The sequence below is a fragment of the Aptenodytes patagonicus genome, chromosome 11 (genome assembly GCF_965638725.1).
Source record: "Aptenodytes patagonicus chromosome 11, bAptPat1.pri.cur, whole genome shotgun sequence".
In the NCBI taxonomy this organism is placed as follows: Eukaryota; Metazoa; Chordata; class Aves; order Sphenisciformes; family Spheniscidae; genus Aptenodytes; species Aptenodytes patagonicus.
Window position 1 is genome coordinate 23,525,488 of NC_134959.1, and position 26,964 is coordinate 23,552,451.

A 26,964-nucleotide genomic window follows, 5' to 3' on the forward strand; every position below is an offset into this window, starting at 1 on the left:
GCAATAAAGCAGGGCTGCGCCCGGGGGGGGGGAGGGGGCGCGGGCGGGGCGGGGCGTGGTCCCCCCCCGCCGTGCTGCGGTGGTGCGGCCCGCGGTTCCCCCCCCCTCCCCGGCCGGCGGTGGTAGGGCCCGGTGGCGGCGCGCTCGGGCCGGAGCGGCGGGGCTGCGGGGGCTGCGGGGCCGGGGGCTGCCGGGGCCGCCGGGGCTGCGGGGGGATGACGCTCTTCGGCAGCGGGGACGCGGGCTGGAGATGTGAGTACCGACCCAGATCCGGCCCTCTATCCCCCCTCGGGTCCCCCTCCGGGATCGGCCCTCTTCCCACCCCACCCCCCCTCCACCCACCCGCCCCACCCCCGCCGGTAGATGCTCCGGCACCGGGGTGCTCGCCCGGTACCGGCAGCCCTGCCCGGGGCGGGGGTGTCGCCCTGCAGCCGGCCTTCTGGTGCACGTACGTTCCCCCCCCCCCCCCCCCGCCGTGGCCTCCCATCCCGGGCAGGGCCGCCTCCCGCTGCCGGGATGCCTCCCGCCCCCTTGGACCGGTCCCTCCCCGCGGACAGGCATGTCCTCCCGGTACCGAGCTGCCCACCCCCGGACCAGTCCCTCCCCAGGGCTGGAATGCCCTCCCGGTACTGGGATGCCTGGTTCTCCCCGTACCATTACCCCCCCCCAGGACAGGGATGTCCTCCCGGTACCGGGATGCCCCCCACGCCATCCCCCCCAGGACAGGGATGTCCTCCCGGTACCGGGATGCCCCCCATACCATTACCCCCCCCATACCATTACCCCCAGGACAGGGATGTTCTCCCAGTACCGGGACGCCCTCACTGCCATTACGGGGAAGGGAGCCCAGGCGCAGGGCCGATGGCCCCGGGGTGATGGAGCCCTGCTGGCCCGGGTCCCCTGCCCCAGCAGGACAGTCCCCTCGGTGCAGGCGGCCTGTGACAGGGTGCCTGGCCATGGCTGGGGTCCCTGGCTGGGGCGCTGAGGTCTCCGTCCCGCTGGCAGGGAGGCGAGTGGGTGGCTCTGCCGGGCGGGTGTGATGGGCTGGAGAGAGGGACGTCGACAGTGGGCTCCGGCCCTGAGCAGCGAGCTCGGCCGTCCCCAGGGATGCTGGCTGCACCCACAGAAAATGGGTGCCAGCGTTACCCGGCGTGCAGGGTGAGTGGAGCACCTTCCTCAGCTCGCCCCGAGATCAGAGCCAGCCCGCAGACTTCGCCACACAAGGTGACAGCCTGGAAAGCAAACAAGTGACAGTTTGCTTCCGCTCGGAACTCGCTCAGTAGCCCTCTCCTCCGCAGGGATGGAGGGACCTTGCTCCGGCGGATGCGGGGCTAGAGGGGACCCGTGGCCAGTGTCCACACTTTTGGGGAGGTCTAGACCTCTCCGATGAGCTGCTGTGTTCCCAGAGGACTCGGGAAGCTTCAGCTCAGGGTTCCCCGATGCAGTGGCATCCACAATGTCACCATAGGACAGCTGGTCGCGCAGGTCATGGCCAAGGGGGAGCGTGCAAGAGGGAGACCTCAACATCTCACCCACCGGCTCCTACCCCAGGGGCCAGAGAGGTTTTGGAGCCCCCCAAAATTACAAAATTAAATATATGGAGATGTTAGTAAAGCTTTGCATCAGTGGCTCTTAAGCGTATACTGAGAAAATAGATTCAAGCCGGCTTTTATATGGACGTTGCCTGTGAAATCCTAAAGAAGGGGTGAAGAGCATCACCAGGGAGGTGTGACGTGGCATCGCTAAGCCGCGCGTCCAGAGGCACCTCTGCCCCGCATCTTGGCATCGCACGCGTCTCGGCAGCCTTTGGGAGTGCGAAGCACCTGCGTGCGGGGCTTCCCCCATCCCCGGCACCCATCTGTGGTGGGCAGCACTCGCCAGCGTCCCGCTGGCCCGGGGCTCTCCGAAAAATGGCCAAACTGCCCGGCAGGAGTGGTACTGAAGGCAGATTCACCGCGGTGGTGGGAAATGTCTCTGGGGGTTAATTACCCTCATCGTCAGAGGTGCTTTCTACCGCCCTAATTGGAGTCTGCCCGGCCTTGGACAGGCACGGGCTCGTGGGGACGGGGCAATGCTGTGCGTGGGGCACCCGTGGGAAGAGGCTGCTGGAGGAGCAGCTCTGTGTCCCAGCACAACCCTGGGCTGCTTCTGTCCTCCAAAAGCTTAAACCTAGAGAGAGCTGCCGGCCTCAGGCTCACCCAGTGGGTGCTGTGGAGTGGGATGCCTCCAGCCAGGAGAGGAGTGCGGCCGGGAGCCCCCGAGAAGCTGGTGCTGGAGACGCATCCGTGTGGGGTAGCGTGTTGGCATCCCCTTTTCTTCCCAGCGCTCATTCCCCTCCTTTCTCTCCCCTCAGATTTGGACATGGCCAGGGAACCCAAGCCGAGCCGGGCCAGGCTGGGCCAGAAGCGGCAGCACGGCAGCAGCCTGTACCAGTGAGTGCCGGCGTGTGGGGCGGGGGCTGTGCCAGAGGGGGCCAGTTTGGGCTGGGGACTGTCCCACGCCTGGCTCCTCTTCCTCCCCCTGCTCTCCATCGCTCACTCCTCGGACTATTCCAGCTGCCTGCCCACAGTGGTGGACACGGGGCCGTGCGATGTCCCTGCCCCATCCCAATGGGGCTCTCGGAGCACCGCCTGGCTGCACCGGCGGCGGCTGGAGTCCTTGCTGGGTCCCGCCCGGTGTGTGTTGCCGGTGGGGTGTGGAGATCCCCCTTTCCCATCTGAAGGCGCCGGGAGAAGAGCAGAGCCCCGTGGTCTCCACGCCTGTTACAGATGTCGATGTTGGTTGCAGTTCTGGCCTTTAAATGCTGTTCCTCGGGGGACAGACACTCCTGCAGAGGCACATAGGGGTGGTGATGGTCCTGACGATGGCAGTAGATGACGGTGATGGTGGCACCGGTGGTAGCAGAAGAGCAGGTCCCATCCCTGCGTGCTTTTGGCTCCCCAGCTCGGCAGGCGTGTGGTGGGAAGGGGACCGGAGCCGGGCTCCGTCTGTCTCATTAGAGAGCTTTTTGCGAACGCCCTGATTGAACTAATTGCTCTGCCCGTTGCCATGGCGCCGGAGGGATGCAGCGCTGGCAGGGCAGGGACCGCTGGTCCCCTTGGGCCGCTGGAGCGTGGCAGCCGCTGCTCTCGCTCTTCCCGGGGGATGCTCTGAGCAAAGAGCTGAGCTGGGAAAACCCTTGCTGTGTCCCTGGCTGGGCACTGGATGCCAAGACCAGGCGTCTGATGGAGCCACTGGTGCTCCCATGGCAGGGGGTGGCCTGTGGCACCCCCGTCCCTTTCGGCATGGGCTCTGGGCAGCAGCAGCCATCGGAGCTGGCACCTTCCCTGTGCCCCATGCATGGGTTGGGACTCCTCTCCGGCTGCCCGTTCCCCTCTTCCCCAAGGCAGGTTGTGACCTTCCTCCCCAGGTGACGGGTGGGAGGTGGGGATGCAAAGGACTCGCCGTCCCTGTCACAGCGATGGAAACTTGGAAGGCAGCAAGACTAGACCGAAAACTCCCAAAACAGCCCCAGGTGCAAAGAACAGGAGCAGGCGGGTCCTGGCACCCTGGGGCTGCCAGCTCGCCCTTACCAGGAGGGCTGGTGCTTGCAGGCTGTGCCCCGTGTCGATTATTCTTGACTAATCCCACCCAAAGGCAGGCTGGCAGCGGGGCTGGGGGTGCCTTTGCCCCGTGACGGGCTCTGAGCTGCCTTCTGGGCTGAGCAAGCCTGGGGGGGCTAACGGCCCAGGTTGCCCGTTAGCTCTCCCCGAGCCCCAGCATCAGTCCCGTGGCAACAGGCTCATCTGCAGCAAAATCTGGAGTCCTGGGGGACCTTGTCCTGGTCCCCCCATTCCCAGCAGCGTGGCTGGGAAAGGCTCCCCCTCCCAGCGATGCTCTGAGCACGGCTTTGTTTCCCTTCAGGTTAGGCTTAATCCTACGCTCCCTGACTCTGCAAGAGCTGAAGCAGCAAAATGAGCTTCAGCATCTTTCCTCCTCCTCCTCCTCCTCCTCCCTCCCCGCTCCTGGTCCACGGCGCATGATTTATTACCAGCGTGTCGGCTGCCCGCATTGGAGGCGATCCGTTGACAGATCGCTTCTTAATTTGGAGCCGAGTGAACCGGCAGCGTGCGCGCGGAGCCAGGGACCATGAAATTTAACATCAGGGAGCTCTAAATGCAGCTTCCTGAGAGCAGACCCTGCTGATGCTGCCCCAGGGGCTCTCTCCATCCCCCTCAACACCCTTGCTTGGCGTCAGGGCAAAGCCCTGCCAGGGCACAGCCACTTCCCCGGGCTGTGCTGCAGCCCAGGCAGCTTGCACGGTACTCTCCGGGATGCCTCCCGCTCCCTGGGGATGGGGATGGACGCCGGGTGGGTGCCTTGCTGTGCCCAGCCGTGGCTGCTCCATGGCGTCCATGGCCCCGCAGAGCGGGTGACTTGTTCTCCTCTCCCCCTCCTGCAGCAGTAACTGCGACCTGGACTACGATCTCTACAGGGACGACTTCCCGTACCGGTGAGCGCGGCATTCGGGGAGCGGGGTGGGCTGAGCACACGTGGGTTTGGCATGCGGTTGCACCTCTGCCAAAGGCGAAAAGCAGGGTGTCCCTGGGCATCCGTCCCCTCGCCTCCAGGAGAGGCTCGGTGGCGTTGCCCCCTTCGAGGAGCACGTATTGCCGCAGCTTCCCCGGGCTGGGGGCCTTGGGGATGGGGTTCATGGGGCAGGGGCAGCGTGTGGGCTGGGCAATGCCCGGGTTGGGGGTCCTTCACCGCGGAGGGAACCCGAGAGATGCTCTCCTGGCTGGCAGGGGCTGCTGCTGCACCTCCGGGGCCGCGCTCACGCCGCCATGCTCTTGTGCCTTTGCAGGGTGTACGAGTACCAGAAGATCCCCCCGCTCATTAACCGCATCCCGGTCAAGGCCAGACGAACTCACATGGGAGCAGGAGGCAAAAGCAGCCTGAGCCCCCAGCCCGGGGCGAGGAGCAGCACCAGCTCCACGGCAGGACGGACAAAGTGTAAGTGAGGTGGGGCTGGGAGGAAGAGGAGGCTCGGCCCTCGCGCCTCAGTGCGTTAGAGCGGTGCCGGTGCCCGAAGGTCCTGCTCGGTGCTGACCCTGTAGCTACGAGTCCCCAGCTCCAGCAGACGCAGCCTGGACTGCGCTGGGCTGGTGGCTGTCCCCTGGACCCGTCCCCGTTCCCCGAGGATGCCCGGTGGGGAGGATGCTCCAGAGAGGAGGATGCTCCGGAGGTGGCTGCCCAGGACGGCGTGTTCCCCTGGCTCCGGGCAGGCTGTAGGGCAGGGTGGGATCCTAACGGCTCCTCTCCCCGCAGTGCGGGCCGAAGAGCTGCATTCCATCAAGGGGGAGCTGAGCCAGATCAAGGCGCAGGTGGACAGTCTGCTGGAGAGCCTGGACCGCATGGATCAGCGGAGGGAGCGTCTCACGGGTGAGTGGATGGGCCATAGACCCTCCGACGCCTGTGTCCCCGTGCCGGGCAGCCTGTGGGCACACGTGAGCCTGGACCCCGAGCCGGGTGTAAGGGGTCCCTCCCTGCGTGCCCAGGACAGAACCGGGCATTCGGAGCCGGCTGGGCAAATTCCCCGCGTCCTCCCCCTTCCCCGGGCTGGCAGGGCGGAGTCCGGCCCTTTGCCGCAAGGTGACCCTGCGAGGACGGGGCTTATGTTTGCACAGGTACCCCAAATTTCAGCTGTCGCCGTCCTTGCAGGGTCCAAGGAAAGCGAGAAGAAGAGGGTAGAGACGGGGGCAGAGTCGCCGTCCCCAGCAGGAGAGGGGTCACGGGAGCCCCGGGGGAAGGAGGGGATGGGAGCTGATGGGCACAGCGACCTGCGCAACATCGACAGCGCTGAGGAGAGCACAGACACGGAGGAGATGGTAAGAGGAGGGCCAGATCCTGCGCTGGGCTCTCTGCTTTCCTAAAATTCATCCCCACTTGTTGCCCGCGTGGGTCCTGGTGGGGATGCCCGGAGCAGAGGAGATGCTCCATCAGGGTCCGCCGGGCCATCCCGGTTGTGTGCCAGGGCTACAACCGCCTGCGCCTCCGGGACAGCCCCAAGCACCCTGCAGCAAACCTCTGGGCATGCATTACTCCAGCAGCACAGGCTGCAAAAAAACCCCCTCGGAGTAGAAATACCTTTTATCAAAGCTGCTGCTCCCGCACCCGCATCCCCCAGCTGGGTGCGGGACCCCGGGGTTCCCCGTGCCGGACAGGGTGCTGGGTTTGATCCTGCTGCCCAGGCACATCAGAGGACGGCCGCCCTGTGCGTTTCTCCTTGCAGGTGAAAAACCACATGTCGGACCCCGAGGGGAGCCAGTAGACGGACTGGGATGCCGTGGCCTCCCCACGTGGCTAGCCCTTCCTGTCTTGTGTTCGTATTTCTTTTGAGGCTTCCAGCTAGTGCCACGCACGACGCGAGGTGCCTGCTCTCGGCACGGCCATCCCCTGCCGCCGGCAGCCCCGCGTCCCACCCCTGCGAGACGCCGGCCAGCCGTGGCGAGAGAAGTCTTTGTGTTCGAGTGCGCTTGTTTTCTTTTTTCCTCCTGTTTTCAGACCTAGGGATGAGCAGACGTGGCCAGGGGAGGGAGGGGAGGAGCAAAAAAAAAGGACCATATCCCAAAGGAGCATCCCAAATCCCAGCTGCCTTGCGTGCAAGCATCCCCCCCACCTGTAGGATGCTGTGGGGCGCAGAGAAAGCACCCCGGGGCTCCCAACCCCTATGGCACAGGTCACATCCCAACCTCCCCTGCCCCGCAAGCCCACCCGCTGCCTCCATGCTTCAGACCCCGCCCCGGGGAATTGGTTCAGCAAGGTTCAGCAGGCGTGGGTACAGCCCAGGAAGGCTTGCGGAGTTGCTCGGCATCCCACCAGGATGCCATGGGAAGGAGGGACCACCCTGAGACAGCTCCAAGGGCCTTCGGTGGGATTTTGGGATGGAGGGGTGGTGCTGAGCCCAGGTCCGACGCCAGCTGCAGGGCCAGCAGCGGGGTGATGCAAACCCAATTGCTCCCAGTCACCCCTGCTCACAAATGCGTTTTCCTTGCTGATCTACCGCGGGCTTGTTCTCGGCCACGGATCGCATTTGCCGTCAGCGGGACTCCCATGAGCAGCTTTGCCAGGGCTCCTCGCCTGTGCCCGAGGAAGTCACGGCCCGCCCCCCCTCCGTGCTCCTCAGCGTTGCATCTAGGTTCGGTGTCCCTCATTTCTAGGTCGTCCTTCTCTCGCTGGTAGGAACTTGTTCTGTATTTCTAATTTGCTCTGGTAAAAGAGTGTATTGTGTTGGAAAGAAAAATAATTTGTATTTCTTTTCTCTGGTTATTCGACTCCGATGCAGTTTTTAACCCTCTGAAGCGCACGTGTAGTCTCTGTACCCGATTTTGTGTGCTGCCTGACACAGCCCTAGGCTCTGGGGGCTTTCTAGGATGCTGCCTTCCCCGCAACTCAACCCAGAGGCAGGAGGAGCGCCGCTCTGCCCTGTTTCTCAATGGAAACATTAATCGCCGCCTTTACCCAGAATATTCCCTACCAGCCCGGCGCGGTGCAGCTGGGCAGAGAGGACCAGCTCCTCTCCCTCCCCAGGAATAACCAGACCCCAAGGCAGCGCCCAGCTCCCTCCGCAGCCCTCGAGGAAGGACAGCGGGAGCAGAGGGGGGGTGACCCTGATGCCTGGCAGCGGGTCACCACGAGTGCATCCTTCCACCTCTGCCCGCGGCTGGCAGAGGCCCCGGCAGAGCCACGCAGGCGGAAGACTCGTCAGAAAAACCTGATTTATTATAAAAAAAAAAAAAAAACCAACAAAACATCTCTCTGCCACCCTGAAGCGCTGCCTGGGCAGGAGGTCCAAGGGATGCGCAGTCTGTGCCACGACGTGGTTCCTGCCCGGTGCTGCCTGGACCCTGCCTGCGTGGATGGCCGTGGTGGGCAGCTCGGTGTGAGGGTCACACTGGGGTGGGGTGTGGGGTCCCGCAGTGCGGGCAGCTGCTTGGAGGGGAAGGTCTCAGGCAGGGTCCGTCAGCGTGGGGCTGGCGCAGGCAGGCGCTGGCAGCTGAGGCAGTATGGAGGGGGGGGGCTCCGGCAGCGCCCGAGGCTGCTTCGGTCCTGCGGGGCAACTTGGGAGGGGTCTCCTGCGACACAGGGGCTCCTCAGGCAGGCTCCGGGGTGCTTCGGCAGTGTGGGGGCTGCTTTGGGGGGCTCTCCAGCGGTGGGGCAGAGGTAGGCTACGGTGTCCTCGGGCAGGTTTCTTGGGCCTCCAGCTGTGTGGGCAGCTCTGGGGGGGGTGTGGGGGAGTATGTGTCTCCGGCAGCGCAAGGGCTGGCTTGGGCAGGCTCCGAGGTGTCTCCAGCAGCATGAGGTGTGGATCAGGCAGGCTCCAGGGGTCTCCAGCAGCACCGTGGGCAGTTTGGATGGGCTCTGGGAGACGACCCCCATCCCCAGACAGGGGCACCCGGGCGTCATCGGCGCTCAAGCAGTGGTGGCAGCGGCGGCATCGCGGCGGCGGGCGGCCCGCAGCAGGCTCTGCCGCAGCACGGGGTAGAGGCGGTGGCAGCCGTCGAGGCCGAGGCGCAGCGCCTGCGCCCAGGCGTCGGGAGGGCTGCCCTGCCCGCCGCCCAGCACCGCCGACACCTGGTTGAGGGCGGGCAGGAGAGCCACGGTGAGCTGGGCGACGGAGCGGCGCTCCTCGGGCTCCCCGGGCTGCAGCATCCAAGCGGCGGCGGGACCCGGGGGCCGGCACAGGGCGCAGCCCACCGCCAGGTCGTACATCTCCACCCCGGCATCGGCCAGGGCCAGGGCAGCGGCGCTGATGGCGGCGGCCAGCGCGGAGCCGCCGTCCTGCAGCAGCAGGGCGCTGACGGCCAGGCGAGCCCGCGGGTACCGGGCCAGCCGCACCGCCGGTTCCAACGCCTCCCGCAGCGCCGCCGCCGCTTCCCGCTCGGCCTCCCGCTCCGCCGCCGAACCCGGCCGCCACCGCGCCCCGCGCCCGGCGAAGGGGGCCCGGCGGAACTCGCAGAGCAGCCGCCCCCCTCCCGCCGCCGCCGCCGCCGCCGCCGCCGCCGCGCCGGGCTCGGCCGCTTCCCGCGGGCCCCAGGCGGCGCAGAGCACCTTGGTGCCGCCGCCCAGCTCCACGTAGGCCGAGCCCTCCGCCTGGCTCAGCAGCCCGGCCCGGGCGAAGAGCGGCCGCAGGGCGCAGGGGTCCCGCGGCGCCGCGTCCGCGTCCTCCTCCTCCTCCTCCTCCGGCACCTCCCCGGCTCCCCCGGCCGCTGCCCACACCTCCGGCGGCTGCGACTCCTCCGGGCCCCGCACCCGGCGGTGATCCAGCGGCATGCTCGGCGGAGAACACGGGCGAGGCGGGCGGGCAGGGGCGGGCAGGAGGAGGAGCCCGGCCCGGCCCGGCCCCGGAAAGCAGAGCCGAGGCGGCAGCGCGCAGGGCAGGCGGCCTTTATTCATAGGAAACGCGGGCGGTGGCTCAGCAGCAGGCAGGGGACGGGCAGGAGGGGAGAGGGGTGCCGGTGAACCCCCCCCCCACCCCGTCAGTTCTTCAGCTCCCCCAGCCGGAGCCTGGCAAAGTCCGTGGCCAGGTTCAGGGCCTCCTGCAGGCAGCCCACGTTCTTGCCCGTCGCCTGCGCAGAGACGTCCTTCCCCCCGCCTTTGCCGTCCATCAAGCCAGACACCTCCTGCACCCACTGGCTGGCCTTCAGGCCCTTATTTGCGGTCTCCTGGATAGGAAAAGAAACAAAAAGAGAGGCAGCTCGACCTCAACCCAGCCAGCAGCGAGGGAAAAGGCTCCACGAGCATCGTACAACAGGACAAAGCTCTTCCAGGTGCATCTCCCAGAGAAGAGCTAGGCCAGCAGCCCAGAGGCAGCCTACCTGCCCCCGTGCCTACAACCACATTTAAGTCCCGGCTCTTCCCCCTTCCCCGTTTGCAGAGCACAACGCCTCTTCCACCCCTCTGCAGCCTGATGATAACCCAAAGCAGAAGGGTCACAGCTCTTGCCCAACCCAAACGAGTTTTGGCCCCGTAGCGTTAGATAGTTACTGCCTGGAGGCTGCAGACCCTCCACCGAGGCCCAGGGAAAAGCAGACGCAGAGCCTCGGCGTTACCTGGGGTACTTGACACAGGCAGGTGATTCTGCCAGCTTCGTTATCTATAGCGAAGAGCATGGCGGCAGTCTGGGGCGAGTAAGTCTTGAAGAGCTTCAGAGATTCGTTCAGGGCCTGTAGGACGACAGAGTCATTGCAGCACACCTTCCCCCTGCTGGCAACCAGCCCTGCTCCAGCCCCCGCGGCACCCACGGAGACCTCGGGGATCTGGACGTGCATTAAACCAGCCGGCAGCACCCTGCGCCGCTCCTTCCCCCAAACCCGAGCGATCTTCACATCCCCGGCTGTGCAGAAGCCTTGCAGGGGACGCAAGCCCTGGCTGCGTCCCCTCACAGCTGCAAGGAGGCAGGAGCGAGGAGCCGCTTTTATTTCCCCCACCTTCCGTTTTTCAGGAACTGGCAGAATTAGTGGCCGTGCAGCCCCAAAGCAAGTGAACCTTCGCCTGAGCGTACTGGCTGGAGGGGAAAATGCTCTGCCCTGCAATGTGAGCTCCCGGCAGGAGGGAGCAGCTGTTCCGCAGCGAGTCAGGAGGACTCGGACTGCAGCGTGAAGAAGCTGCAAGGGTTATCAGACACAGCAGGCACGCTGGAGAAACCGGGGAGACTGCCACGCATCCTGTTATTCCCAAGGAGACCGTCATCCTTTGCTCGCATAGACAGTTCGATGCAGCACAGAGCTCCGGGAGCAGGCCCTCCAGCCAGCAAAGCGGTGCTGCTCTAGCTGGGTAGGGAATATGCAGCTCCCCGGGCTGCCGGCACCGCCATCCCCTGGGATGCACCCTTCTGCCAGGAAGAATGCTGCATTGGCACCCACTGCGAGCAGGAGTGCCGGCATCGTGGAGACGGGGACGGCCAGAGAGAGCGACCAGGCGTCTGTAAGCAGGATCAGCTCCGAGACTCCCGGAGCGGAAATTTAAATAGGGCATTAAAACTCGAGCGGTCCAACCTCAGGGCACGACCAGCCCCCGCTGCCTGGCACTTGCTGGGCTCAGCACTGCGGCACAGCGCACGCAAGGGAGCTTTTATTCACAACAGAAATCGCTTGGAAAGAAACTCAGCTTGTGCGTGGAGGGAGGGAAAGAGCAGTTTCAGCTCCGGCCGGAGAAGAATTTGAACCTTGCTGCAGCAGACAGTGGGGAGCAGCTCCCTGGCCTGGCCCTGTCCACACACGCAGCCCAGGACACCGTTCCCAGAGCTGATCTGCAACGGCCACAAGCATCACGACTTCCGCGGCTTGGCAGAGCTGCTGTTCAGAGTTCCTTAAGCCTGCATTTTAGTGTTGTGATTGCTCCTGGATGAGTCTTACCCGGGACACAACGTGATTTCTATTGGGGTTCCCATCCACCACCAGGTCTGGAAGCTCAGCAAATGGTCAGGACCCCCCACACACTCCTGCACACCCATGTGTTAGTCCAGGAGGTGGGACACAGAGAGTATCCCAGTGGTCCTCCCCCTCTTCGCTAGCCGCTGCTGAGGGCTGGCAGGCGGCAAGAGAGACAGCTCTGTAACACAGCACCGCCTCCCCAGCTGAACGGAGACCACCCAACCGCTCCTCAGGCACAAGGAAGGTTGTCGAGGAGACCAGGCCTTCCCATACCTTTGCTGAGGCTCCGTTTTCCATTTCCATGATGACCAACGGCTGGTTAGGGTGACTCTCAATGACTTGCTTGGTCTTCTCCAGCACCTGAGGACAACAGTGGTCAGATGCTAGAGCACACACACTGCGTATGGACACAAGAACCAGCCGGGTAGAGCTTCCCTGCAGGTACAGAGGCCGTCAAGGTGCCCCAACACACCCACGGCCCAGCCCAGAGCAGCCCCACGCTCCGCAGCCAGGAACAAAACGTGTTGGCAGGCGGGTGCGTGGCCTGCAAGGCAGCAGCAGTGCTGCGCTTGATTCCTCCTCCAGGAAAATCCAATGGGATCCAGGAGGAAGAACCACGCACCACCCATACCGTGCACCCAGGGGCACCGTTAGGGCAGGAGCACTCCAACTTCCAAGACATGCTGCCAGCGCGTCGCCCCAGGGAACAGGCGTGGACGTGCCCTGGGAGGGAGCAGGAGAGGCTGGAAGGCTGAACAGAGCGAGGGGCATCCCCACAGCTCTGCTCCCTTCCACACTGGACACAAGCGGAGCCCCCCGCAGCCCCCCCACTCTGCCCTTTATTCCTGCCCAGGGCTCACTCGTTTCTGGATGTCGGCTTTGCTTGCTCGGTCCAGGTCATCCATAACTTTCTTCAGTGCTTTAACAGCCTCTCTCAGTTCATCTTTCTGCCACTGTGGGATAACAGCAGTGGCCAGCGTCTGCAAAACAGGAGTGGGTAGAGAGGGTCAGAGGTACCGGTGACCATGGCAGGAGGCAGGGGATGCTCCACCACACTCGTGAACCTCCCCTCCTCTCCCAGTGCCCAACAACTCAGGCATGAGGTGCTGGCTGCAGCACCCGCAGGGCTGGGACCTCTGTTCAGCAGGAAGCTGAACTTGAGCCTCATTAAAACCACCCAGTGCAGGCAATCAAGCTCCCGTTCACTTTGGGAAGGCAGAGCACTGCTACCATCCTCACCTCACTGAGATCCGTGATCTCCTTCTGCACATCCTTGTTGGGAGTGGTCTGGACCTTCACCTTGGCCTCCAGGGCTGACAACAGTTTCCTGAGGCTGTCGACTTTCCTGAGGGCCTAGCAGAATACAATCCAAGTTAAGTCATGCAGGGAGATTTAGCAGGCTGGGCTCTTGGCCACCACCATGAGAAGGGGTGAAGAACACTGCGGCCCCAGGATGGAGTTCAGTAACTCCTTGGGAAGCAGCGGAGCCAAAGCAGGCAGCACTTGACCAGAGCCAGGGTGTGATGCTGGCAGACAGGCCCCCAGACTCTTCTTTGCCAGAAGAAATGCCAAGATCCTCCAAAAAGAGAAAACCATCTCCTCACCAAGCCCCTTCTCCCACTCTAGGAAGCCCCAGCCCAGGCTAGCCCAGGGCCAAAGTCACCTGCCTCCCGCAGCAGAGGACTGGATTCCCAGACTGCACAACTCTCCTGCCAATCTTGCCAGCTTCTGAGGGCTCTCGGTCTGCAGCCCATTCTGCAAAGCACCCCGAGCTAACCCCGCAGCCACCTCGCGGACCCACCCCAGGCCTTTCTGCCACACTAACACAACAGCTGAGACTGGTGGTTTGGTTTTTTTTTGCTGAGACTGAGTCTCTGCAGCTGAGACTTTCCCCCCTTCCCTCCCAGGCCTCTCCTCTGGCTGTAGCACAGCCAGGGGCCTCTAGCACAGCCTTCGCTAACAGCAGCATCCTTCTCCACGAGTCCCTCAGACACTCACGCCAATTCTCCCTTGTGCTGAGCATCCCAACAGGGATATCGAGCAAATTGGAACGAAAGGAACCTTGGCACAGGGTTAACATGTGGGATTTCACAGAGGATCTCTCCTGCCTCCCCTTACCTTCCGAGCTTCGGCCCCGGTGACTGCAACTATCCTCCGGATGCCTTTAGCAATCGCTTCTTCTGAAACAATCACAAAGGGGCCAGCATGGCTGGAGTTCTGCAAGTGCCTTTGGAAAGAACCCAGAAAGACCCACAACAAGCGAGAGTTAGAAGTCCACCTCTCATCTCAGCAGGGATCAGCACGGAAACAAGAAAACCACCCTGCCAGGGAGATGCAGCAAGCCTGGGGACAGGCAGAAAACCCAGCCTAGCCACTAAAAGCCACTAAAAGCAAACGAGCGAGGAAAGGGTGGCAAGGGCTATGTTCCCAGCACTGTCAGAGACTATGCGTGTGGGCAGGGACAGCATAAAGGCAGTTTCCCTGCCTGCAAAGGCTGATTTGAAACGCGGCTTGACTCCAGACTGGGAATGCAAAGGCACATCATCACCACCACCTCCAGCTTTGCCCTGGCCATGCCCAGCATACGCCCACGGCACTCACAACAGAGCTCAGGCTCCCCAGGGACTCTTTTTCAGCCACGCTGCTGCCTTCCCCGGCCTCTCCAGATACTCACGTCCCTCCGCAGAACTCAATAGAAGTGATGGAGCCCGCGGGGCCAGAGGGGTCAGCCAGCAGCTCCTCCACAGGGATGCCGATTGAGACCACACGGACAGGATCAGGGTAGGTCTCATCAAAAACTGCCCGCAGTCCTTGGATAGCTTTGGCTGCTGCGAGAGGGCAGTCCTTGGCGTACACAGTCTGCAGAGGACAGGAAAGGGACGCAGGTAAGAGCTGGTCCTGTCAGCTGTGACTGAGGGCCTGCGTTCCCAGGGAATCCTGACTTCCCCTAAAAGGGAAGTTACGTGCCTCACCTGTGCTGGGGTTTGTTGAGCTGCAGGGATCCTAAAGTCATTGACAGATGCCCCATCTTCAAAATTCCTGATACCACTGCCTGCTCAGACCCACCGTGCTCCTGTACACTCAAATGGTTTCTAACCACAGACTCCTGAGCAGAGCACAGGGTCCTGCAGGGTCTGTTCTGACACAGGGTTGGCACCAGACAGAGTAACTCTCTCACCGTTGAGGACACATCACTGGAGGGTCTGGGTTTACACTGTAAATCCAACCAGGCCTACTCTGCCAAACTTCTTGGCTCTTGTAGCTAATGTGACACTAGAGCAGGCAGAGAACCACTCCAACCCTAGAGAGGGCTCGGTACCAACGAACAGAGCAGCCTACATGGAGTTTTCCCACTCAAAATCCTCTGAGGTGATGCCAATCTGCGCACAGCACCGCATCAGCAGCTCAGAAGACTCCTGCTGGGCCAAACATCCACCACCCCAGATCATCCAAAAACTTGACTCGAGTTTTTTTTTTTTTTCCTGAGTATTTCCAACCCGTCAGCCATACCCACCTTTGCCTCCTCAATCATCTGGTTGGCGATCCCTTCGACTTTCTTGATTTCCTGGGTAGACAAGGCTCCCTTGGCTGTGAAGTCGAACCGCAGCCTGTCCGGTGCGACCAGCGACCCTCTCTGGTCAGCTTCCCCCAACACTGAGCGCAGGGCGAAGTTGAGGATGTGGGTGGCCGTGTGGTTGCTCATGACTGGCCTCCGCCTAGTCTGATGGAGGAAGTCACTGTTAGATGGGGTCCTGCACTGCGGAGCCAAGATCACCTCTAGCAGCAGAAGTGGAGGTTGACACGCTTCTCCAACAGAAACCGAAACCAGCTCAGGAGACCAGAAACAACTTAGCACATTTGCTGCCTTGGAGCCTCAGCTAAGGGAGCAGGACATTCCCCACCAAATTTGTGCATGGCTTTTCCCTGGCAGTCCCCTTGTTAGGTCTACCTGCAGAGAGGCCAAGGACAGAGCAGGTCACAGACACTCAACAGCGAGAAGCGCTGCAAGATGGGAGCCTTCCCTCTTGCTCCAAAGGTGCCGCCTCTATAGGGAAGGGAAATGCATTCTGCAGACTAGGCTCAACCCAGCACTCACTCAGCAGGCTGAGCCTGCTGGAGCAATGTCTGGAGTGGGGCCAACAGCCCCACTGTCATCCACAACGCAGCGGAGCACCATACCTGCTCCACCATGACCCAAAACGTGTTTCTGCTGCTGGTCGGCAAAACCCCCTGAGCGTGGCTCTGAGCCAGCAGGGCGTTATCTGCCTCCTGGCAAGAGAAAGCCAGGTGCCAGGAAGGAGAGGCCTCGAGTCAGCCAGACTGGAAGGGCCACACTGCTTGCCTGCATCGTGTGCCAGAGGGAGAGCAGGCCCCAAACTCCAGGCCACCCAAGTGGCACCAATGGAAACAAAGGAGGCAAAATCCAGGGAAAAGAGATGAGGCCATCTGTTATACCATGTCTTAACTCACCTCATCAATAGACAGGTGGACCTGATCTCCTACTTTCAAGCTTCCATATAGAGTTCCTATGTGAAGCACGTAGCCTCCTCGGACCTGCACGTTCTTCACCGTGAATTCTGTTTTCTGTACAAAGAGGGAAACGCACCCAGTGAGCGGGGCGAGAGGCCAGGGGGAGACAGACGGTCCAGCCAGAGGTCTGAGCTGCAGCTGGAAAGGTCTCAGCTGAGAGCCGGACTGGTGCGTGTGATAGGAGAAAGCTGAGTGTCCCCAGGCACAGCACACAGGGCTGCAAAGCAGAGAAGAGAATGAAGGTGGGGCATGGTTATGGGGCACAGCAGAGCTGAAAGAGCTCCCCACCTCAGCTCCCCATCATGGCTCGAAAGCTCTGTCCTTCCGCACGGCAATCCCAGCGCCACCACCGCAGGCACCCACATTCTGGTGACAGCCTGTCGCTGCAGCACAGTTCCCCAAGAAGCAAGGGGAACAAAACTCCAGCACATCAGTGCCGCGCTGCACCCCCCGAAAAGGAAACCTGTGCAATGCCTGACACCTGCCATGGACAGGAAATTGCTGGAGTTTGCTTTGGCCCCTTCTCCTTCTCTGCACGCACATGCCCAGGCCCCAGGTCAGACTGAGTCTAGCGAAAGGCTCTCAGGCCCACTCACATCCTCCCTGCCGTCATCGTCCTTGACCATGTAGCCCTCGTCATAGATCTGCCCTCCCTGCTCGGCGTAGAAGCAGGTCCGATCCAGCACTATCCCACACTCCTGGCCAGTGGACACCTCCTCCACAAACTTCTTCTCCCTGCGGATGGCTTTCACTGTGGCCACGAGGCTCCCAAAATCTGTCACCGGGACGACAGGCAGTGTCAGTAAAACAGGGGAACTTTGTAGACACCACATGGGAGCAGAACTTCATAGCAACACCTCCCAGCTATTGCAGGAGCTCATGGCAGCTACATTTGCAGGGGGTAAGGAGAAAGAACTAGGGTGACAGTTAGTTGGATAAGAGGGAATTTCGTTCAGTGCTCTCCAAGGCAGGACTGTCACCTCCCTCCACACCTATGCAGTAAAAGTCAGCCATGTGTGCTGCTACGAGCCTGGGGCCTCCTGAATCTCCAACAAATTGAAGAATTAGCAGCAAGAGCCAGAGCAAGTGGGCCAAGGACCCTCTAACAGACCAAGCAGAAACTGCAGTCTCCTGCGGCACTGGCAAAGGAGCAGCTAGGAAATACAAACAGGAGTGTGGAGACGTGAAGCTGCAGGGAACAGGAATTCCCTTAAGTTGGCAGCAACAGGCCTGAAGAGTACAGCAGCCCTTGAAGAGTCTGCCCTTCTCTTTCCCTGCTCAATTTGTTACAAGCAGGCTATTAACCTGCGCACGTTTCTACTCCCGCCTCCATGTCCCAGGAAAGGTGAGGCCAGAGGGGATCTTGTTGAGGTACATGCCAGGAAAGGTTTGGCAGCAGAGGATGATTCTGAGGTTTTTTTCATACCGTAGGCACCGCTCTGATCTGAAGCATAGCTGTATTTTGGAGAGTCGTCAGTCACCTCCAGCCCTCGGGCCCTCAGCTCTTCGATGGCATAGATGTCCAGCATGAGGAGGTCCTCCCCTCCGGCACCCTTCCCTTGGGATTTGAGCTGCCAACGACAAGCACCAAAGTTTGAGAAGACCCACCTCAGCACTGGCCCGTGCACGCCAGCCTAGTTGCACAGCTCACTCGCATCCCTGAATGCTCCTTGGTTCAGAGCTTTGCTCTGGGAAGCCGTGTGCCAGCAGCTGGAGTGCTCCCATCTTTTCTGACTTCAGAGCAGGCTGTTCCAGCGCTACCAGCGGGCAGACGAGGCAGGCCTGAGCCCAGCAAGGGCAAGGCAAGTACCCAGCCAGCCGGTCGATGCCACTCTCTGCTGCTGCAGCAGCAAACTGTTGGGAGAGGCACCCAAGCTGCAGGCCTGCTTGGACACTGCTCCTCGGACAGGGAAGTCCCGAACTTCCCTATCCAGAACAGGACAGTGGGGAGGTGCTCCCAGCACTCCACCAACTCTGTCTGAAGGCTGAGCTCGAGGTCCCGGGCCTCACAGTGTTAGTGAGCAAAACCAGCCCCAGCTGCACAGAAAAGACATGTCCCACAACAACTGCAGTGCCGTGCCCTGGTCCTTCCCACAGGGCACTGGGGCACGCGGGGTGTGAGCAGACCCGGTAAGAAAGGACCAGACTCATGACTGCGAACTACAAGGAAGGGAATCCTCCCTGCCCACTCTCAGACCAGCTCCCCCTGGAGCTGTTATCTACCTGCGCATTTTTCCGCTCTTCTTCAAAGCCCTCCATGTCCACAACAAGGCCCTTCTCCTCTGCAATCAGCCCAGTGAGATCCGCAGGAAAACCGTAGGTGTCATACAGCAGCCAGGCAGTATCACCTTCGGAGAAAAAGCAGAGCAGTCGGCACTCCTGCACCGTGAGACACCGCTCCTTTCCCCGCTCTCCGACCGGCTCTGTCCCACCCGACTGGCTTGGCGCTATGGCAGGACAGGGAACAGGTCTGCTGAACATGAACATATCAAAAAGGCTCCTCATTGACAGCACAGAGATCACACTATCATGTCGTGTCTGGGCAGCTTAGAAACCTGAGCAAGTGAACGCAGGCCAGAGGAGAGAGGGGTGGCCCAGCTCTGAGCAACGATCTTTTGACTCCAACTCTGTGCCCTCACGCCTTCCACTATCTCTCAGTTCCCAGCCCAGCTGAGCCCTAACTTGGTCCCAGATGATAAATGCCTTTTGGTGCATCCAGACAGAAGTCACAGCCTTACCAGGGATGGTTTTACTGTCTCCCAGACTCTGGATCTTCCTGTCCAGGATGCGACGTCCTCTGCTTAGTGTTTTCAGGAACTGATCCTCTTCTTCATTGATAATGTCCTTCACCATATCTGGGTCCTTCTTCAGCTCAGGAAAGGCATCTCCCTGCAGATCCAAGAGGATTAGTCCTTCAGCATGGAGATCCGCACACGTCAGCAGAGGAAGTCTTCAGCAGATACAGTGGAGCGGGGGAAGAACTTACCAGTGACTGCACCACCACATCAACCAGAGTAGCAAAGAAACCCTTGGGGGCATTAAGCTTCTCGTGGGAGTAGCGCACAGCCCGTCGGAGAATCCGCCTCAGCACATACCTAGGGAATAGCAGAGCCCCTCATGCAAAAGTTACACCTCTGAGCTGTTCTCAGGGGATGCACCAGCACCCACCCGCCAGCACCCCCTCCCAGGACCAAGAGCACAGGGTTCTCTCCCCACATTTTCTCTCAAGTAGCTGCTCACACCGGCAGCAAGCCAGAGGTGAGGTGCCAGGCCCCAGCTCCATGACCCAGACACATGGTATGCTTAAGAGTCGGTCCTCTGAGTCCAGCGGCACTCACAGCACAGCCCCCCGGCCCAAACTTCATTGGGTTTTTTTTGACAGCAGCATCAAGCAGGGTTTTCTGCCTGTCTGCCCACAGTGATCCTTTTTGGGGGCTGACACAGCAGGGCTGGTATTCACAAGAACCCTCAGACCTGTGTGTCTTGGCCTTCTGGGTGGACCTTGCTACAGGGATTCAAGCATCAGATATACTGAGCGAACACTCTGCTATCCACTGCTTTAACGATGGATTCAAACACATCCCAGAGACCCGTGAGATCCCAGACCCCTCAGGGAAGACGTGCTGAACAGCATGGGAGCGGCAGCATCGCGGCAGCTCCCTTCTTACCCTCTGCCAGTGTTGTCAGGTCTGCCCCCATCAGAAAGGGCCAGCGTGATGGTCCGTGCATGGTCAGCCAGCACGCGGTAGGCCATGTCTATACCGTCGGTGTCCTCAGCACCAACCTGCCCCATGTACGGCCTGACACCCGTGCCCTGTGCAGAGAGGAGAAGGCAGTGGGCAAAGGGGACGATTACGGACAGCAGGGAGCGGCAACGTGGCAGAACAACAGGGAAGCGCCTCAGAAGCCAGCCCCATCCCACTGCCCGCAGCCACAGACTCCGGCCTGGCATAACCTGCCCAGCCAAGAAACATCAAACTCTGTCATGTGGGAGGGGGTCCCAGCTTCCCCCTTTTAGGGTGTTTTTATACCCAAGACAAAGACAACACTATAACAAAGCAGTGCTTGCACGTGGTGTAAGCCTGTCACCATGGGCACAGCCCCTACAGCCAGGCTCCCAGCACACTGCAGGAAGGCAGACAAGGACACGTGGGCTGTGTCCAGCCGGTGGCTTTAACATCGAAGAAAGGCAGCCCTCTAATTCCAACTCTGGAGCTCTGCACCTCATCCCTCTCAGAGGCAGCAGGAGCCTGGGCTCTTTTCCCTGCATTTTTTTCCAACATGATCTGCAGCCAGGAAGCTCTGCCCCTTCCACAGAGAAAAAAAAAAAGCTTGGACTTGCACACAGAGTTCCCAGCACTGGTAACACAGCCCCCACCCAGGAAGACGTGCAGCAACAGCACACTGGTTCTGCAAGTGATTGTCATGGTTTATGGCAAAGACCTCTTCTCTCAGGGGATCTTCTACAGAGCAGCATGTTCCAGGTGGTAGACTGAAGGACAAACTCTTGATTCTGGGTCAGCAGCACCACATGCTCTCTACCACACGGCAAAAAGATGGCCCTGGGCCATACAGGACAGCAGAGCATCTCCCACTCGGAGAGAACCAAGGAGCGTGCCATCGGGACAGTTCACAGGAAACACCTGGGAAAGCTGCACCGCTCATTGTCCCATGTTTTCCCCCAGAAACACGCCCCATGGCAGCAATTACTGTGCCAGCCTGCGTTCCTACCCTCAGCAAAGTACAAACCCGCGGAGCTCACAGCAGCTGGGAAAGCAGAGACGTGCAGACGTAACCGCCCTGTCCGACCAGCCCCACGCATCTCCCCAGGGATTCAGGGAATGGACGCAGCTGGGTCAGGCCCAGACCCAGACTCCCCAGTTCGTACCTTTTGGATGGCTTCAAAGTAAGGAAGGAAAAGGTCGGTGTCATAGTTGGACATCTTGTTCTGCAGCACAGAGACCAGCCTCTCCAGGCCCATCCCAGTATCAATACTTTTCTTAGGAAGAGGTTTCAGTGTCCCATCAGCTTCCCTGCCCAGCCACAGAAAGAAAGATGAGCTGTTATGGATGGAGGCTCTGCAGGGGCAACCCCCCTCTCTCTCCTCATTTTCACAAGATTTTGTTCCATCAGATTTATGACACGGGCCCGTAGACAAGCCACACAAAGGACAACTTTGATAAAATATAGTTAACAAGACCCTCGATGACAACTTAGACCCAGAGCGGGATGGCACTTATTCCCTACTGAACTCCTGGCAGATGAATTGAGAAAATACTTCCAGTCTGTCCCCAAAGCCAGTGTGACCGACCTCTTCTGTACAGGTGGGTCAGGGGACAGAGCATCACAAAGTGCACAGCTCCTGGATAAGAGGGAATGGCGAGCAAGCCAGGGGCAGTTAAAACAGTGCGCAGTCCAAGCAACCCCCCCACGCCAAGCTTGGAGCAGCCTGGGGAGGGAAGCAGGTCTCGCTCACCTGTTGAACTGTATGAACACCAGGTTCCAGATCTCCAGGACATTGGGGTCATCCTGATTGACCAGGTGCGAAGCGTCTCTGTCCCCGATCCGGTCATAGTGGATCTCGCTGCAAGGGCCACAGGGGCCTGTGTCTCCCATTTCCCAGAAGTTATCCTTCATATTGCCAGGCAGAATCCTGCCCTCAGCCAGCCTGTAACAAGAAACTCTTCTTGAACAACAGAGAGTTACAGCAAGGCAAGAATTCCCCCAGCCAAGGACCATACCAGAGAAATCTCAGCTCATTAATTCCCTGGATGAGCAGGCAAATCGTCAGGGTCCTGAGCCAGACGAATAAAAGATCCTACCACCCAGGTTCCCTGCTGAGGAGGATCAGGCGAGCATCAGCACCTGGCACTGGCCCCAGATGGAGGCAGAGGCCTACATAACACCTCAGCGAAGCCACCAGCAAGAAGACAGGCGGATCTCTGACTTCAACACACGCGAGGCAGGTTTGGCCCCACAGCGTAGAGGTGTGTCACGGGGTCAGTGGCAGGTTTCAGAGGAGGCTACAGCCACAAGACCAAAGGCATCATTTCACTGCTACGTCAAGCTTTGGCCCACCCACAGCTTATAGTGTTGAGTGCGGTTCTTGCTTCCTCATCTCAAGGAGGGTGAGGCAGAAGTAGCAAAGGTATAGAGGAGGGCAACTAAAACCACCTGGGGGTGGAACATCTGCCTTACAAAGAGAGTACAGAAAAGAGTAGGACTCTTCAATTTGGAGAGGACAAGGCTGGGTGGGAGACTACGATTGAGATTTAGAGAAATCCAACAGGTTCAAAACAGAATCAGACATACTGTGAAGGAGCAGGGCCCCAAACAGAGGCTAAGGAATAGATGGATCACCCTCTAACGAACTAATCCAGTGACTGTGGATGCTGGGAGGGGAGGAGGAGGAGGAGGAAAACAGAGTGCAGGTCACAGTCAGGCGTGCCCGCTTCCCCTGAACAGCATCTTCTCAACTGCTGTCAGAAGCAGCACGCTGGGCTGGACAGATCATTGATCTGACCCAGCAGGGCACTTCTTACGTTCTTAAGCTTACACAAGAGATTTTGAAACGAAAGCTCTCAGTCTCTTCTATCTAATACCAGTACTTCCCTTTGGCTTTGCAGCTCCGCCACCCTGCAAACATTATTTGTGACACTTCAATTTTGTTAAAACCTCCTGTTATATGTGCTCTGCCACGTAACACATGCCATCTTTCTCTGAATGACTATTGCTCATCAAAACATGCACCTTCCTCAATTAAAGGCCTTACCCCAAATTCAACCATATCTGCTTGCACTCCAGGTCTGGTTGCAGTCCCGCAGCCTCATTTCCACCAAAGTAAGTGACGTAGAGTCTTTCAGCAGGGATGCTGAACTCCTTGGTGAGAAGGTCCAGTGCCAGTTTACAAGCAAGTTCCTGCAGAAGGAAAGATCGTCACGAGCGGTGTTCCCCAGGGCTCAGTGTTGGGGCTGGTCTTGTTCAATATCTTTATCGATGATCTGGATGAGGGGATTGAGTGCACCCTCAGTCAGTTTGGAGACGACACCAAGTTGGGCGGGAGCGTTGATCTGCTCGAGGGTAGGAAGGCTCTGCAGAGGGACCTGGACAGGCTGGATCGATGGGCCGAGGCCAACTGTATGAGGTTCAACAAGGCCAAGTGCCGGGTCCTGCACTTCGGCCACAACAACCCCATGCAGCGCTACAGGCTTGGGGAAGAGTGGCTGGAAAGCTGCCTGGCGGAAAAGGACCTGGGGGTGCTGGTCGACAGCCGGCTGAACATGAGCCGGCAGTGTGCCCAGGCGGCCAAGAAGGCCAAGGGCATCCTGGCCTGTATCAGAAATAGTGTGGCCAGTAGGAGTAGGGAAGTGATCGTGCCCCTGTACTCGGCACTGGTGAGGCCGCACCTCGAATACTGTGTTCAGTTTTGGGCCCCTCACTACAAGAAGGACGTCGAGGTGCTGGAGCGTGTCCAGAGAAGGGCAACGAGGCTGGTGAGGGGTCTGGAGAACAAGTCTGATGAGGAGCGGCTGAGGGAACTGGGGTTGTTTAGCCTGGAGAAGAGGAGGCTGAGGGGAGACCTCATCGCTCTCTACAACTCCCTGAAAGGAGGTTGTAGCGAGGTGGGGGTCGGTCTCTTCTCCCAAGTAACAAGCGACAGGACGAGAGGAAATGGCCTCAAGTTGCACCAGGGGAGGTTTAGATTGGACGTGAGGAAAAATGTCTTTACTGAAAGAGTGGTGAAACATTGGAACAGGCTGCCCAGGGAAGTGGTGGAGTCACCATCCCTGGAGGTATTTAAAAGACGAATAGATGAGGCACTTAGGGACGTGGTTTAGTGGGCATGGTGGTGTTGGGTTGACGGTTGGACTCGATGATCTTAGAGGTCTTTTCCAACCTCAATGATTCTATGATTCTATGATTCTATGAGGTCAGCAAGTGAATGCAAACAGAGTTTCTCTTCAACGTGCAGCACCTGCACATGCAGAGAACTGGCTGCTGTATCAGCAGCTCTCTACAAAGAAACAGCCAAAAACTTTCAGACTTTTGGCATAAGAAACAGGCAAACCAGTACATGCAGTGAACAGGGCACAAGAAACATCTCATATGGCTTTCCAGATGCAGCCAAGTTAACTCCTAGCATGTTCGCTGCCCCAAAAAAGCCTCTGAATTCTGCTGTTATGCTGCATTCTTAACATCACCTTTGCGAATACGAACCCTACGCTAGCAAGACGCTTGGGAAAGGATGTTGTTATTTTATAATCACTCCTGTTTGAGGTCCATCATAGTTGCACAGCACATGCAACTCCCCACAGCTCCAGGACAGCCACTAAAAGCTCTGCCTGAAGACTCCAAACTGGCAGAGTTAATATAATCAGCTTTGTAAACCTTAAGTAATTAATCTCAAAACATTCTGCAGGGTCCAGGCAGCTTCCAAGCTCGTTTACTCCAAAGGAGCCACACGCACCTTAGGAACCACTCTACGCCAAGATATTCTCCTTCCTCTTGGCAATTGCTCTGCTGAGTTCATAGAGACGGGTAACTTTGTGCAAGAGATTCAGAGCTGCACCTAACCTATTTTACCTTGAAATAATCCCCAAAGGACCAGGACCCCAACATCTCGAAGAAGGTGTGGTGGTAGACATCTTTCCCGACGTCGTCCAGGTCATTGTGCTTGCCCCCTGCTCGGATGCACTTCTGAGTGTTGGTAGCTCTGTTCAGTTTAGCGAGCGGGTGCGAGGGGTCAATAGTATTGAGGAAGATGGGTTTGAACTGGTGGAAAGAAAAAAGGGCAACCAAGAAAAGCACTAAAAGCCTGTTTTCAAATGTTGCAAGCAACAGCATTATCTACGTCACGATACCACTAGCCTGGACATACCCGAGGCAGCTTTCAGAAACGACAAGCCTGCTGTCTCCTGCGTGAGAGGAGGCTGCAGCGCTGCCTGTAACTTAGCGCTCACACACACACAGGTGTTCCTGAAGCCTACCCCAGGACTTCCAAAGGGACTGGAAGTAACCAGATTCCCAGCTGACCAGAAAAAAAAGTCAGTGAAAACTGCGTGCCGATCTCCAGCAGAGCCCTTTCAGCAGCCCAGCTCCAACCACTCTTTAAAGACATTAGTCATTTGTGCCAGGACTAGCTGTGGTACAAAGGGTCAAGGGAGACTGGCAGTGCTCCCATCGCTGCACAGTCAGCCCAGCAGACACAGGAACCTCTCCCAGTGCTCTTGCCAATTTTGCCAGAGCGCAGAGGACTCCAGCAGACACACCAACCACCTCTTTGTGACCAGAAGGAAGATGGAGAGAACAACAGTAATTTTCTACACAAACAGCTCTGCAAACATCTTCACAGGTTTCAGTGTTCACAAGACCACAGTAGGAATCCTACCTGATTCATACCAGCATTAGCAAAGAGCAGCGTGGGGTCATCCAGGGGGATTGTAGAAGACGAGTGCACATAGGTATGCTTGTTTTCCTTGAAGAAGTCAATAAACCGTTGCCGGATCTGGCTAGCTGTTAGCGTAGCTTCCATCTTGAAGCTGCAAGTCACAGCTGTCCAAAGCAAGCGGAAGGGAAAGCGGCAAGGCCTTGGTGCAGTCTGAAGAAACAACAACAAACAAGGCTCTCACATGGTGTCAGCTCAAGCAATAACACCAGGATCATTGCCTCCGTTTCCCGAAAGGGTCTCCCCACATTGATAACTACTCTCACCGACTCCTCAGTTTAACCATCGGTCCGCCCCAAACGGTGCTGACCCAAACCCAAACTTCCTCTCCCCCAGCCTCCCTGATTTCTAGAGCTCAAGCTCAAGTTACCTGTTCTTTGACAACATGCGTTTTTAAAATACCAAGTTCACCTGGATACTGAACTTATTAAGAGGTTATGTCTGCCTTGCCAGGGACGCAGGGGAGGGGGAGGATTGCCAATGCCTAAAATCATTCAGGGTGATTAAATCATAGGCTCGTAGAATGGCTGAGTTTGGAAATGACCTCTGAATATCACCTCGTCCACCTCCCCCTGCTCAAAGCAGGGTCAACTCCAGGGATGCCTGGAAACCTTCCCTGCGAGCAACCGCATCGCCATAGGCGCACCGGCGACAGGTGACGGTTTGGAGGTGACAGTTTGGAAGGGAGCACCTCCTGTATATCCGAACGGGTGCATAAAGCTGTCCTCTGCCGCTGGAGCGCAATGCGGTTCCCTAGAGGGCCAAGCTCCCAGCAGCCTGCTCCGGTGCAGAGGGACGGTAATTCCTCATACGACTAAGGCCACCGAGTCCTTGGAGGAGGGAAGGACCGGAGGAGGGAAGGACCGGAGGAGGGAAGGACCCGGCGCAGCGGCGGCTCCCGGGCAGAGCAGGGCCTCTGCCCTGACACCACCCGGTCTCAAGTGCCCAAGGAGAGGCGAGGGCACAGCGGGTGCCCGGCAGCCCTGCGGAGAGCCGCCGGCAGACAGGCATCCCCCCCCCGCGGCCCTGGCTGAGAAGAGCAGACCACCGGCACCGCCACCCTCCCGCCCCGGCCCCCTGCCCGCCTGCCCCGCCAGGCCGTCTCCCCTCTGCCCGGGGGGGGGGGAAGGACACCAGCCGGGCCAGAGGAGGCGGCCGGCCCGTGGAGGCAACCCCCGAAGGCCGGTGGCCCCCGGCGGCCCCTCAGGCCCTACCTCCCCGGCCGCCGCCGCCGCCCCTCGCTCCGCACCACCGGGCCCCGCCGCCGCGCCCGCTCCGCTCCGCCCCTCCCCGGCGCGACGCGGTACGCCAGCTGCCGATTGGCTGTCGGGGCCGTCGCTCCGGATCAGCCCCGCCCCCTCCTCTCGGCCGGCCTTGGGGGAGGGCCGCCCGCCGGCTGATGCAATGACGGGAACACGGCGGCCACGTGATGAGGCCGGGCTGAAGCCGGGAAGGGAGCCGCCATTTTAAGAGTGCCAGCCCTGCTGCGGGGCTGGGATGGGAGGCCTGTTCCGGGGCAGCGCCGGGGGGACGGAGGGGGCTGGGACCGTAAGGGCCCCCCAGACCCTCCTCACT

At 59.8% G+C, this 26,964-nt stretch overlaps 3 protein-coding genes across 4 annotated transcripts; 1 reads left to right on the plus strand and 2 right to left on the minus strand.

Moving 5' to 3' along the window:
* The first annotated feature begins 192 nt into the window (after positions 1-192).
* Positions 193-7,308, plus strand: LOC143165768 (RNA-binding Raly-like protein). The gene is made up of 7 exons (XM_076349493.1): positions 193-252; positions 2,354-2,432; positions 4,442-4,492; positions 4,844-4,992; positions 5,308-5,421; positions 5,701-5,867; positions 6,272-7,308. The coding sequence occupies exons 1-7, from the start codon at positions 216-218 to the stop codon at positions 6,308-6,310; spliced, it is 636 nt and encodes a 211-aa protein (XP_076205608.1). The 5' UTR covers positions 193-215; the 3' UTR covers positions 6,311-7,308.
* Positions 7,309-7,747: 439 nt separating this feature from the next.
* Positions 7,748-9,319, minus strand: EXOSC6 (exosome component 6). Its single transcript, XM_076348998.1, has one exon. It carries the CDS (start codon positions 9,310-9,312, stop codon positions 8,452-8,454), a length of 861 nt encoding a protein of 286 aa, XP_076205113.1. The 5' UTR covers positions 9,313-9,319; the 3' UTR covers positions 7,748-8,451.
* A 91-nt stretch (positions 9,320-9,410) lies between these two features.
* Positions 9,411-26,643, minus strand: AARS1 (alanyl-tRNA synthetase 1). 2 transcript variants are annotated; one of them, XM_076349494.1, is made up of 21 exons: positions 26,604-26,643; positions 25,333-25,542; positions 24,528-24,716; positions 22,717-22,862; positions 21,421-21,612; positions 20,833-20,977; positions 19,613-19,758; positions 18,931-19,039; positions 18,683-18,833; positions 18,168-18,292; positions 17,371-17,515; positions 16,541-16,719; positions 15,885-15,998; positions 14,929-15,135; positions 14,089-14,273; positions 13,533-13,641; positions 12,654-12,767; positions 12,275-12,394; positions 11,688-11,774; positions 10,092-10,205; positions 9,411-9,704 (listed from the first exon to the last, which is right to left on the minus strand). In XM_076349494.1, exons 2-21 carry the CDS (start codon positions 25,474-25,476, stop codon positions 9,519-9,521), a joined length of 2,907 nt encoding a protein of 968 aa, XP_076205609.1. In that variant the 5' UTR covers positions 25,477-25,542; positions 26,604-26,643; the 3' UTR covers positions 9,411-9,518. The 2 variants fall into 2 exon arrangements, with proteins under 2 accessions (XP_076205609.1, XP_076205610.1); XM_076349495.1 differs by lacking the exon at positions 26,604-26,643 and adding an exon at positions 26,081-26,164.
* Positions 26,644-26,964: the final 321 nt, after the last annotated feature.

Excerpts from the sequence above, each read along its gene's own strand:
- EXOSC6 (XM_076348998.1), bottom strand. The coding sequence starts at position 9,312 with ATGCCGCTGGATCACCGCCGGGTGCGGGGCCCGGAGGAGTCGCAGCCG.
- AARS1 (XM_076349494.1), bottom strand. The coding sequence starts at position 25,476 with ATGGAAGCTACGCTAACAGCTAGCCAGATCCGGCAACGGTTTATTGAC. Across the intron at positions 19,040-19,612 it reads CCTGACAACACTGGCAGAGG|GTATGTGCTGAGGCGGATTC; the intron begins GTAAGAAGGGAG and ends GCTATTCCCTAG. Across the intron at positions 18,834-18,930 it reads ATGTGGTGGTGCAGTCACTG|GGAGATGCCTTTCCTGAGCT; the intron begins GTAAGTTCTTCC and ends TTGGATCTGCAG.
- LOC143165768 (XM_076349493.1), top strand. The coding sequence starts at position 216 with ATGACGCTCTTCGGCAGCGGGGACGCGGGCTGGAGAT. Across the intron at positions 253-2,353 it reads CGGGGACGCGGGCTGGAGAT|ATTTGGACATGGCCAGGGAA; the intron begins GTGAGTACCGAC and ends CTCTCCCCTCAG. Across the intron at positions 5,422-5,700 it reads GCGGAGGGAGCGTCTCACGG|GGTCCAAGGAAAGCGAGAAG; the intron begins GTGAGTGGATGG and ends CCGTCCTTGCAG.